The sequence below is a fragment of the Glandiceps talaboti genome, chromosome 20 (genome assembly GCF_964340395.1).
Source record: "Glandiceps talaboti chromosome 20, keGlaTala1.1, whole genome shotgun sequence".
Lineage (NCBI taxonomy): Eukaryota > Metazoa > Hemichordata > Enteropneusta > Spengelidae > Glandiceps > Glandiceps talaboti.
The window spans coordinates 2,436,970-2,450,000 of NC_135568.1; the positions used below are offsets into that span (position 1 = coordinate 2,436,970).

General features: G+C 34.1%; 1 protein-coding gene across 4 annotated transcripts in view; it reads left to right on the forward strand.

Annotated features, from left to right (window-relative positions):
- The window catches only part of LOC144450695 (uncharacterized), a 62,193-nt gene that overhangs the window by 41,503 nt on the left and 7,659 nt on the right, over positions 1-13,031 (forward strand). For 3 of the 4 annotated variants that reach the window (XM_078141354.1, XM_078141356.1, XM_078141355.1), the window contains 5 exons: positions 646-663; positions 1,710-2,081; positions 5,938-6,009; positions 6,291-6,470; positions 6,825-6,982. In XM_078141354.1, the coding sequence (XP_077997480.1) occupies positions 646-663; positions 1,710-2,081; positions 5,938-6,009; positions 6,291-6,470; positions 6,825-6,982 (800 nt within the window). The remainder of the gene's footprint in view (positions 1-645; positions 664-1,709; positions 2,082-5,937; positions 6,010-6,290; positions 6,471-6,824; positions 6,983-13,031) is intronic. The other variant, XM_078141357.1, reaches the window with a different exon arrangement.

Consider the following 13,031-nt stretch of genomic DNA (forward strand, 5'->3'; position numbering starts at 1 on the left):
TCTATAATTCTGAACTTCATAGCTATGAGCTCTAAGTTTGCTCTCAACATATTCATAATCATTGCATATTATCAAAAGCAGTACGTATATACTAAGTTTACTTAAATGCATACAAATCTTGGCAAGTTTCCAACATTGCCACGGAAGCACTGAATGATGACAGCTTTGTATTGAACTGCATGTCATTTGTCCCATACCACATCACCATGGCAGCTACGATTTAGCATTTTGGCCATGTTTCATACATGCACAATCACATGGAATGATTTTTCATTATCACATGTTCATCATGTGTCAATCACATGCTTATCATGTGCCACTCACACATGTACATTGTGTGTGGATCACATGCTCATTATGTGACAACCACATGGTCACCACGTGTCATTTACATGTTCACTGGTATCAATCACATGGCATCTTGCATGAGTTAATCATATCATGATCATGTGTTAATCACCTGTTCATCATGTGATTATCACATGGCATGGTTTGGTTTGGTTTGTAGTGATTTATTCTGAGGTTGACACACTGAAAAGTGACTGGCATGACAAAGTCAGAACATATTGTGTGTACACCTGTACTAACCATTGATTTACATCTTGTTTTCCATTTACTCCATTCATGATGTTTCTATTTCTACAGAGAAGAGATTTATGAAAGGTATTCCTAAATAAGGCATTCAATATTTGGACTATGCACCCAGCAATGGTTTTGGATCCTATTCATGCATGATATTGAAAAGTTCATAAACATACCCAGGCACAAATAATTCTTAAAATCTCTTATGATTACTACATAATTGTGGTCCATCTGCACCTACCAGTATATCCCCAACACCAACCCATTACCTGCATACACAATTACACTGTCCATTTATGGTTTCCATTCTCATACATTTTATCCCATTTCTCATACCATCCACTTACACCAACAATGGCTCATATCCATATCTATATCTGACACCAGACAGAGTTGATTTTCCATCACTCACATGACACAACCCATACTGTCCATTCCACTCACAAACACCAACCATACTGTCCATTCCTACTGTCCACTCACAAACACCAACCATACTGTCCATTCCTGCTGTCCACTCACAAACACCAACCATACTGTCCATTCCTACTGTCAACTCACAAACACCAACCATACTGTCCATTCCTGCTGTCCATTCACAAACACCAACCACGCTGTCCATTCCTGCTGTCCATCTCACAAACACCAACCACGCTGTCCATTCAGAACACCAACCATACTGTCCATTCAGAACACTTACCATACTGTCCATTCCTATTGTCCACTCACAAACACCAACCATACTGTCCATTCCTTCTGTCGATACAGAAACACCAACCATACTGCCCATTCAGAACACCAACCATAGTAATAGTATCTATTCCTATTGACCATTCATAAACACCAACCATACTGTCCATTCAGAACACCAACCATACTGTCCATTCCTGCTGTCCACTCACAAACACCAACAATACTGCCCATTCCCACTATCCACCCACTATTGCAGTCAATATCACATTACATGCATGATTATCTGCAGTTTTGTCCATGTACATTTAAACAATATGTCAATGTATGGTGTGTAAGGACATATAGCTATCGGGGTTTCAATCAAATGGTGTGTTTACAATGTAATTACGCTAATGTACAGACTGGTTAAGTGTATTTGATTGTTCACTTTACAGGCGCCAAGGGACAACAAGGTCCACAGCAATCCATTCCATCAGAAAGAGGTTCACATACTGATGGTCTGGATTTAGATATCACACACTATGGTACTCTACCTAAAGATGAAGCACGCAAATCTGCAAAGAGTGTGAAAGATGAAGATGAGCAACTTAGAGCTGCTGCAACTGAAGCCGCTGCTGCAGCTGCTGCAGCCGCTGCGAAGGAAGAAGCAGAGAAAAAAGCACAGGAGGAGGAAGAGACAAGAAAAAAGAAAGAGTTAGAGGAGGAGGAGGAAAAGAAGAAGAAAGAGTTGGCGAGTCGTAAGAGTTCAAAAAGTACAAGGAGTAAAGGTTCTGCTGAAAAAGAAAAGAAGAAGGATTTTATTGTCGGTAAGATAAAATACTTCTTTTTTGAAAATGAACTAACACAAGATACAACTAACAAAGACACACAGCACATATTTGGTTTTATGTTAGTACACTTGTCAAATAAAACAAATCTCTAATGTTATTAAATGTTGCTATAAAGCATATATTGCTCAATATATAAAATGGAATATATAAATTACCTAATTGATATTCAAAAACTAAATTAAAAGAATCGCCAAATATGGATGTGATATTTGAACTGCTCCCAACAAATGAAAACAAACAAAACAAACCTGAAAAAACTTATTGAGCAATCAATATAAAAATGGAAAGATATGTATGCTTTGATATTGTTATATTATAATCAAAATCTGATTGGAATTTGTTCATTTGCAAAATAAGCTTAAACAGGACACAGGTTTTAAAGAAGGATAAAGATACCATTAAAATGTATTATGCAAATGAGATGCTTAATTATTCATAAGATTGAAATATATGTCATGTGTGACTAGTTTTTTCATTTCAATTTTTTGTTACTCAATTTTGTAGTTTCATTTACAAATTTTGTACACCTTCCAGTTCATATTTGCTGATGAATCACAACTGTTACAATCATATGAAAATATCGATGTCAATTAATAGTTATCAATATTAATCACTAAATTCTAGTAACTGAATTTTGCATATATTATGCTAATCAGTCTACACTTCATATTATTTCATTATTATGTCCAATGATGGGGTTGTGATTGTTAAATTGGTTGTTGCTTGCAATGACAATACGTGAATACTATATTTGTACAGTATATAGATATAATAATATTCTTACATTTAGTATCATTCATTGTGTTATATGTATTAACAAAGGTGTGTGTGTGTGTGTGTGTGTGTGTGTGTGTGTGTGTGTGTGTGTGTGTGTGTGTGTATGTGTGTGTGTGTGTGTGTGTGTGTACATATGATGTCATTGATTCTGTTGCACATATGATGTCATTGATTCTGTTGCACATATGATGTCATTGATTCTGTTGCACATATGATGTCATTGATTCTGTTGCACATATGATGTCATTGATTCTGTTGCAGTTCTGCTATGTATAAACACCAACTGTGATGTTTGTGTGTTCATGGGTGTATGTTTGAAGTTTAGTTATTTTAGTTTTTGTGGTGAGCAGTGTTGTGCATCATCACCCAGTGTGCTGCAGTGTCACATTGAGGCACCGTGTAGGTTGTCTAATATATTGAGTGATTCTGAAATTGATGATGAAGATGCCAAGCTCAAAAGGTGCTGTAATTTGCATAAAACAAGTTTATGTACTATAAACATAGATAACAAGGCATTGATGCTGTCTCCAAAAAATTGCCATATTTGTGATCTGAATGATAACGTCGGATTTTGTTTAGATTTATGCAAATATCAGTTTTACTTTACTAGTATTTGTCACAAAAGTGATAACAAAAAATATTGCATATGCATATGACTGCATTATGCATAAAATATGAAAGAATGAAAAATGTAGAATTTTCTCATGTGTCAAAGAGGAACACTTAAACTAATCTAAGACTATTTTGAAGTTAGAAAAAATAATATTCAAAGTTCATCATTTGCAAATTGTTACCACATTTAGTGTCAAAATGTTTGCACAATCATGTGCTAATTTATTGAAAACAACTACTTTTTTCTTGAAAACAAAATTATCAAACACACTAATGTCATGTATAGGACTTGCACGATAATTTCTTCTGCTATCAGTAATCAGACAATATCAATTTTGATGACAGGGTGCAGGGTAGAAATTTTATTACTGTTATAGTTGCAACAAATTTGAATTTTTTTTTTTTTACAGTTTTTGCAAAAATCAGTTGTAAAGTTAAGACTTAGTGAATAGACTAGCTTTTAGCTAACCAGGTTATCTGTATGATTTTTAACCCTCTTTAACTAAAGTTTAAATAAAATAAAATAAAAATAAAATACATCTGAGTTCAACTCAGTTGAGATGAGACACCATCGATATCTGACAACTAAACATTATAACAATATATTAGGAATGCCAAAGGAGAAGATTGAACCAGAACCAGTCATCAAGAAAGCTGATTTGATGAAGAAAAAAAAGGCAATTTCGTCTAAAACCTCAGACACCATAGAAAAGATTATAGTTGATGATGGGGTAGAGACGATTGAAATGGAAGGTATTGGACAGGAAAAAGAAAAATTTTTAAGTATTACTGACGGAAACAGCGAAAAGACACAAAGTATTGAAAATAACGAAAGTGTAAAAAGTCAAGCTTGGAATGATGATGATAATGATGATGATAATAATGATCACAATGGTGATGATAATGGTGATGATAATGATGATGATGATAATGGTGATCATAATGATGATGATACTGGTGATCACAATGATGATGATGATGCAACAGAGGAAGTTGATAAAGAGGATAAAAATGATGACAAAGAGAAAGAAGTGCATGATGGGATGCAAGGTGCAGTAAACATGTCTGAGTGTTGTGTACTGTTGCCGTGACAACTGGACTATCGGAATATCACAGCTCCAACACTGGTTTATTGTTTGTTGTTATCATTACTATTACATCACTTTTGTTCTTGTTTGTTGCCATAGCTACGAATCTCTTGAATATGCAAATAGCATTTGATTGACACTTGTAGACAGTAGTGTCTGGACCAGTCAAAGCTATTGGAGTGTTACTTTTGCAACCCCGGGTGTCCTACCTGTCTTTTTACTTTGTTTTTATTTCTATTCTTGTGTATTCACCTTTTGATTTCATTATTTTCGGTATCTGCCATATTACATATACACCATTTGTTTTGTTGAGTGATATACCACCATAGTACCACCCCGTTTGTTTTGTTGTTGAGTGATATCCCACCATCGTATCATCACATTTATTTTGCCATTATTTCCAACCACTGTTGTATCAGTTGCACTTTCCAACTTTCATTGACAGTGAAATCAAGGGATTCATTATACACTATAGAAAGATAATTATGTATTGCTTTGTAAGTGAACAAGCTATCAAATTTTTGCACATACAATAAAAATACATCTAACCATTTCTAAGGTATGTTACTGTATGCCTGGTCTATGTTATTGGACATCAGGGTACAGTACATTTGGGTTAGCTAGTTACAGAACATTTGATATGTACACTGTGTACATCTTGGTAAGTACCTGGGTGTGTTACAGTATGCCTGGTATGGTAAAATACATTTTGACATGTACTGTACACTTAGTATGTTTCTGGACATATGTGTATACTCATGTATATCTGGGTGTGTAGTACATTTTGATATGTACAAATGTACATCTGGCTATGTTGCTGTACACCTGGGTACTAATATGTTGCAATACAACTAGGTACTACAACTGGATTGTGTTATAATAATATCTCTGGTTATGTTACTGTATATCATGTATTCTGTACGTTACAATATGTTTTTAATATGTAGTATGTAAGCGAGCAATTATGTGATACAGATGTAGGGGTATTGGTGTATGTCAGTGTACATTTTAATTTGCTGTATGATACATTGTATGCGTGTATGTATGTATGTGTATATGTGTGTTTGAGTTTGCAAAAATATGCAAGTGTAAGTTTGTATACATGTCTGTGAGGTGGTGTGCGTGCGTGCGTGCGTGTGTGTGTGCGTGTGTGTGTGTGTGTGCATGTGTGTGTGTTTGTTTGTGTGTGTGTGTGTGTGTGTGTGTGTGTGTGTGTGTGTGTGTGTGTGTGTGTGTGTGTGTGTGTGTGTGTGTGTGTGTGTGTTCATTAATCACAGTAGCTTTGTATTCCACTGTATTATATGTTTCAAGTTAAGTATGAAATTGACATAAATTTATTATTTGCTCCTTTCCAGGCTTACCAAAGGAAAAACCACAGGAATTTCTACAACCTAAACCACCCACTCCAAAGAAAGCAGATAAAGATTGTAAGTACTGGTATAAATATGATACACAATGATCAAAGTTACCCAGTCGAATAATTTATCTTGCATAGTCCAGCTGAATTCCTCGGCCTTCTTCAGTTGTTATTTGTCTATGACGTAGACTTGTCACATGACCACAAGAGAGTGTTGTATGTATACTATCACTATTTCCATAAGAATAAATTGTTCTTGTTATATAAAACTAAGGGCTTTAATTACTTCTGGGTAATGCTTTAGAATTTAGTTAAAGCAATTTTATAATGTTTTATTTTTCCAATTATTAGCGGCTAAGAAAAAGAAAAAGAAAGAGTCTCCTACCAAAGCAGAGAAGAAGAAACCAGAACCTAAGGGTAAAAAGAAAAAGAAGAAGGGAGAAAAAGATGAAGAAGATGAGAAGTCAGAGAAAGATGTCAAGGAAACTGAAGTTAAGGAGAAAACACCAACACCAGTTGAAGAAAAGACGGGTAAAAGATTGTAATATTGTATAAATAGAGATATTATTAATACAGTTGGATAATATAATAATAATAATTATGCTAAATGTGTAACTCAACTGTGTGGTGTAATGATAGTTTAATAGCAACATAGACTGGCTCAGTGCAAGTTGTGGTGTTATGATGGCTGAATGCTAGCTCACACTAGTAGCATAGATTGTAAGTTTAGCTCCATGGTGAGTTGAGCAAGAACAAGAAAGGGCTGTTGTGCCCTGATAAGTGTGTGCCCGGGATAACAAAGTTTATACCCATCAACAATTACTAAAAAGTGGAAATATGAAATAAGAGTTATTAAATTTGATTGAATTTTGTCTCTCTGTACAGAGGAAGTTGTTGAGGAAGTAAAGGAACCAACTCCACCACCATCACCACCAAAAGAACCGTCCAAGGAACCTACACCGGAACCAGAACCAGAATTACCAGAACCAACACCAGATCTAGAAGAAGAAGTTGAAGATGAAATTGATGCAGAAATGGGAGAGGTATGTCTATGCTGTGATTCATGGTTTTTATTTCAGGTTCAGTTTTATCTGATCACAGGAAAGGGTTATGGTTTTGGTGCCTTGGACTTGATTGCTTTGTTTTGGGCAAAATTGTGTGAATGCATGCTGAAATGAAGTTTTAAGACATAAACCAAAAATTGCTAGTCTATAAAAAGTTTTGTAATTCTTCAATCAGTTCAACAACTCCGATTTATTTATTTGACCACTAGTAAACTGGTCTGATTGACTTCAAATTTGTCTAATTTCTCCAGTTTATGGAATCTATTTGTTTGTTTGTTTGTTTGTTTGTTTGTTTTCACTTCATTATATAATCAAAACATTGACTCTGGAGTCCTCTTCTGGGTTTTTGACCAAAAGGCAGAAATTTCAAATTTGTGCACACATATTTCAAATATCTTTAGAGTACATGTTTTATTACATTGGAGTTGAAGTGATTGAAGATATACAGTATTAAACTAAATATATTTAATTTTGCAGTTTTGTGTGAAGTAAAGATAATTACTTGCATGGTGTAGATTTCAATTGGACCTTGGTTTGATGTGTTTGCATTTGATTGGACATTGGTTAAGTGTGTTTGCATTTGATTGGACCTTGGTTATGTGTGTTGCATTTGATTGGACCTTGGTGTGTTTGATATACTGATTGGTCTGGTGTGAACCAAATTATTCTTGATGAACTGAAATGTGAGATGAATAGTCTGTAGTTCTTTATGTCGCAGGAATGTGTGTATATATAATACTTTTGTTCCAGAAGTATGCATTGGAATATTGAGACAACCAGCATTTTCTTAATGGTTTATCACGTTTGTGGGAAAGTTTGTAAAATGACTGGTTTCCTCATGCCACTCTACATGTACTTTTAGTTGAGTGAATGAAAATGAACACTAGAAGATATGAAAAGTTACAAGTTTCTTTTGTCAACTTACCTGTAAGGTATGTCGTGACGGGGCGCCCTCACACATCAGCCAACCCCTCCCAGAGGAGGCTGGTGAGGGCGGAACGTCACGACGTATCTTACAGTCTACAGAAAACCTTGTAGTTAATTTTGTAAGATAAATTACAATGAATTGCATTTCAGGGTACAATTTACAATCACAACATAAACAGCCTTCAATGATCTTTATATTGTGATTGTAAATTGTACCCTGAAATATAATTCATTCTAATTTCTCGTACAACTTTATGTTGAGTTATGTTCAGAAATATGTTAACTAGTCACATCAAAATGGGTTCCATGACATGGGCTGTTAACTAAAGAACTTCATGTTGGGTTAATGTCAGATATTCATGGTATATTCACAAAATGAAAAGCATTATGGGCTGTCAGCTAAAGAACTTCATATTATCATTATTCTAGCAATGACATATACATTATAATTGGTGTAATGTGTCCTTGGTTCAGTTGTGTTTATTGTTCAAATACTAAGTTATCAGTGGTTATCTAGTCTAAAATATATCATTTACATTCTCATCATCAACATTATCATCATTTGTAAAGGTCAGAAATATGTCATAGGTCAAAGTGCATGTTGGTGTTGCTGGATGTATTACACCTTAATTCACATCACAAAGGATATTATGGGTTATAGTCATTTCAGAACTGTATGTGAGTTACCTTTATAAATACATGTATGTTGACATCGTTGCTCCTAAAGAACATCACATTGGGATGTTAATTGTTCATTATGAGTTACATTTAACAACATGATTGTTTACTAAAGATCCTTAGGTGTTGTTATAGTAACCAAGATTCACAACATTAAACATTATATCATATTCCAAAGAAATAAGTAACTACCAGTAAATTAAAACACACATAGAGCGTCTTGGTGTTTTCAAGTTCATTACCGTAAGATTAATGTCATCCATAATCACAACTCAAAGAATAGAACTGGATCGGGCTAGTTGTCATCCATTATCACAACTCAAAGAATAGAACAGGATCCAAATTATTGATGTACAAGACACTTTATACCACTCTACAATCGACCAACTATATGCTGTCAGAATGCTGTTTATATCGGCCAACTATATGTGGTATGCTGTCAATATCAGCCAACTATATGCTGTTGGAATGCTGTTTCTAATGTCCAACTATATGCAGTATGCTGTCAATATCGGCTGACTTTCTGCTACAAGTTTATCCCGTCAACTTTAATGCAAATCTTATCCTGTGTACTAACACTTTTCTTCCTTGGTGTAAAGGTAAACATATCATAAGCAAATTAACTTGGTAGAGCGAGCCTATATATCAGTCATCTGGAGCATTTTGAGGATTAGTTTTGTGTTTGAATTGAAAAAAATAATTGCATTGTGTTCTTTCCTGCATGCCATAAGGACTTGGAGGGATCAGAACTAAGCTTTCTTGATGACGCTGAGGAGGAAGAAGAAGAAGAAGAGGTAGATTTTGTGTCCAGTCCCCCGTTTTCTTTGAAACTAAAATATACCCAGGAATTGTTTGCTGTGTGTTTTCACCTGTTTTTTAAAAACATCATCCATGGTTTTGTTTTCAGTGTAGCAATTTTCACTATTTTCAGGTCCATGCTAACATGCATATATAATGGCGCACATGTGTGTGTGTGTGTGTGTGTGTGTGTGTGTGTGTGTGTGTGTGTGTGTGTGTGTGTGTGTGTTTATATGTGTCTTTGTATGTCTGTTTGTGTCTGTGTGATAATGTATATGAGATTCTCTGCAAATCTAGGGCTGTATTTAAACTTAGATGTCAATGCGGCTCATTCATTAAATTTTAAAATCAAAGATTAAAGCATATGAAGGCATCTAATCTGTGTTACATCTTGTCCAGTGTGTTTCCAAATCCATTTTGTCTTCCAAATTTGCCCATGATAGTAATTCACACATTTCCATGATTGCATTCCATTTCACTATTCAATTCTGGCTCTGTAGTAATATCCTATTATGAAATGTTAGTTTTGAATTTATATTTAAACCCAAAAGGATGTTATATCACATCTAATCAAAAGAATCTAAAAAGAAACGATTATTGTAGTTTCAAAAAAAAAAATGTCTGAGAAGGAACAGAAATGTCTAATTGAAATATTTTGTGTGTTAATTTCAAAGACTGTTACAAATAGTTAATCATAGAACAAGTATTAAGAATTGTCAGAACTGAACTAATGAGTTGATTAAGTTTCTGGATACTGAAACATTTGGACAGTCAATAACTTAAGTGTGTGTTTAATCAGAGCTTCAATTGTGGTATTTCTGGCAGAGATGTGTCAAGCAAGAATGTAACAACTATGTGATGTGTCATATGAGATGGCCTTCTTTGTCATAAAGTTAGAATTTTGTACAAAAATATGTATCGTGTATTGAGAGAAGGGGCTGTTAAAGATCTCACGTACAGTACCATTAATGTTTGAAATATTGTTTGGAGTTCAATGTGGTTCAAAGGTGTTTTATACATGTTTCTGTAGCTAGGTATACATTCAGATTGTATTTTGATGAAAACAGTTACAGTTTGATGTGTTTGTGAGGTGCCAACTCCATAATGACGAGGATTTTGTTTTGTGGAAAATGACAAATGTATAAAGAACTTTATCAAAAAGATAACCAGTGCACCTCATTCTATAATTACAGACAGACAATGAAGTTCTCATGACATATAACATGTCTGTGTACAAACATAATGTTGTACTTCGTTGACTTCATTGACTGTTTCCATGGTAACATGATGTTGGTGGAGTTTTAATGAGATGAGAACTCATTTTGACAGTGTTGACATCACATGTTTGATGACTGACCAATACAGATGCACAATACTTATATTTGAAGTCTGTGTATATATTGTGATGTGTTCTTTGCTGTGATTGGAGAATTTGCTTTTGCTAATAATATGATTATGCTGTTTGTGTGGAAGCTTAACTTTGTTGAATTTATGGGTGCTTTTTTGAACTAATGAATTGATCCCGCTAACCTGTTGACTGCAGCTAACCATTGACTGCAGCATGCTGCATGCCCTAACTGCAACCCAACTTGACTTTTCTTAAGATCTACTATCGAGTGCCCGATTCCTTCCCACCTACTCCCGAAACTGAACCCGAACCCGAACCCGAACCTGAATATGAGGACGATGTTTCTGGTACAGAAGGGTTGGATTATGAAGATTCTGAATTCACAGAGGTAGAATTATAAAAACTATAAACAAGAAACTAACGTTTGTAACGTTCTTCAAAAACGCTAACTATATGTACTCCAAAAACTAATTTTCTGTAGTCAATGTCAACATCACTAACTAGTTTATGTTTAGTACATGTAAACTAACCAGGGGAACTTCTCATAAATATATAAAAGCCCAGTTAAGATTTGAAGAAATGTTTCTGTTTATGATTTCAAAGTATGTGAATCAAAGGTTTCAAATTTAATCCATTCTTGCAGTGTCCATAAGCGAGGATGTGATTGGTCCTTCCAGGTAGAATTTCAAAATATTCTCTGTAACAACCAATGACTGATGAGAACAGTTGCACAAAATCTGATAATGTAAATTCACAGAAATTTATAGATCTATAGCTACCATTGGTATATCATATATATGTGACTTTTAGCAATGCTTGTTTATGAAAAAAGAAATGAACCCATCAAAATAAGAATCAAACATGTATTGTCTGAATGGTTTAAAAACATTACAAACATCATTTACAGTTGACGTGGTAGACTTTTGTAAATGGGACTAAAATCATGACGTATATCATTGTAAATATTAAGATAAAGTGTGTTTTGTTGTGGTGTTTTGTTGTGTTGTTTTGTTGTGTGCCTAGGTTTGGGTGTGGTATATGTTATACTAAAAAGTTTGCAGTACCTGGTCTGGAAATGACAGATTACCCTGTTTTATATGCATGTATATTAATGACACTGCATTTTGACATAAAAAAAAATTAAATTATTACCTTTGACTGTGCTGTGTAAAAAATTAGGATTTAATTTTTTAAATTTTCAGCACTTGGAAGTATTCTTGTTTCTGTATATCTGTGTGTATATCTATTTTTTGAACATTTACTTGCTTTCCTGACTTTTCCTACAGTTGCATGTCAAATATATCAAATGCTAAACAGTACTTTGGTTTAATAATACTAGTATAAAACTACTTCACTAGTGAACTTAAAGTTAAACTTAAATTTGATAATAGAATCCAGAATTACAAAGTCTATTGCATGATTTTTTTGAAATTAAAGTTTAGTAAACTTGGTAAAATGTTTGGATGAATATCTGATAATGTTAATATTGTATCAATTGTTTCTTGTGTAATGACACTCTGTCTGTCTGATAGCAATAGCGAACTTGCAAACCTGCCATCTTGAATGTTGCATCATGGGAAATATAATAAATATGAATCCATCAGTATTGTAAACAATTGTTACATTGTTTTTAACCACAAATAATTGCGTCATGGATACTCTGACCATTGTAGGAAGTTTATTTTATCGATAGATGCAGATTAGGTATTATGATAACTACAGATAATCCCATAGTCCTTTGCGTCTGAGCATGCTCAGTCTGGATTGTAAGTTCCCTACTGGACATACTTGTAATATTGAAAACATGAGTAGGGCTGTGTATAGACTATTGATAGCCAGTATGTATATCTGATATCATTATGATGTGTAAACCTTTGATAGCCAGTCATCATGACAGTCTGTCTATCAGATCTCCATTATTTCATATCATATCATACCATTACAATACATTATATTATCATAGCATGGCTGTTCGTTATAAACACTGTGTAGTCTGAGATCATATTATGTTATCTACAAAAATTGTAAACAATTATCTATGGATTGTCTGTGCAAAAATGTTTTAAAATATTGTACTATAAATTCATAGAGTTTTCTTAGATTTCTGTTGTATGGTAAGTGTCTATCTGAACTGGTCTAATATCAGTTGATTCAATGAAGAAGTATATTGGCACAGATGCTAAGTTCCAAAAGTAACAATATTACTGTAACTGTAAATTTGTTTTAAAGTCCAGTCCAGTCATTTCTGACTTAGAATTTATTACTTCAAATATGATT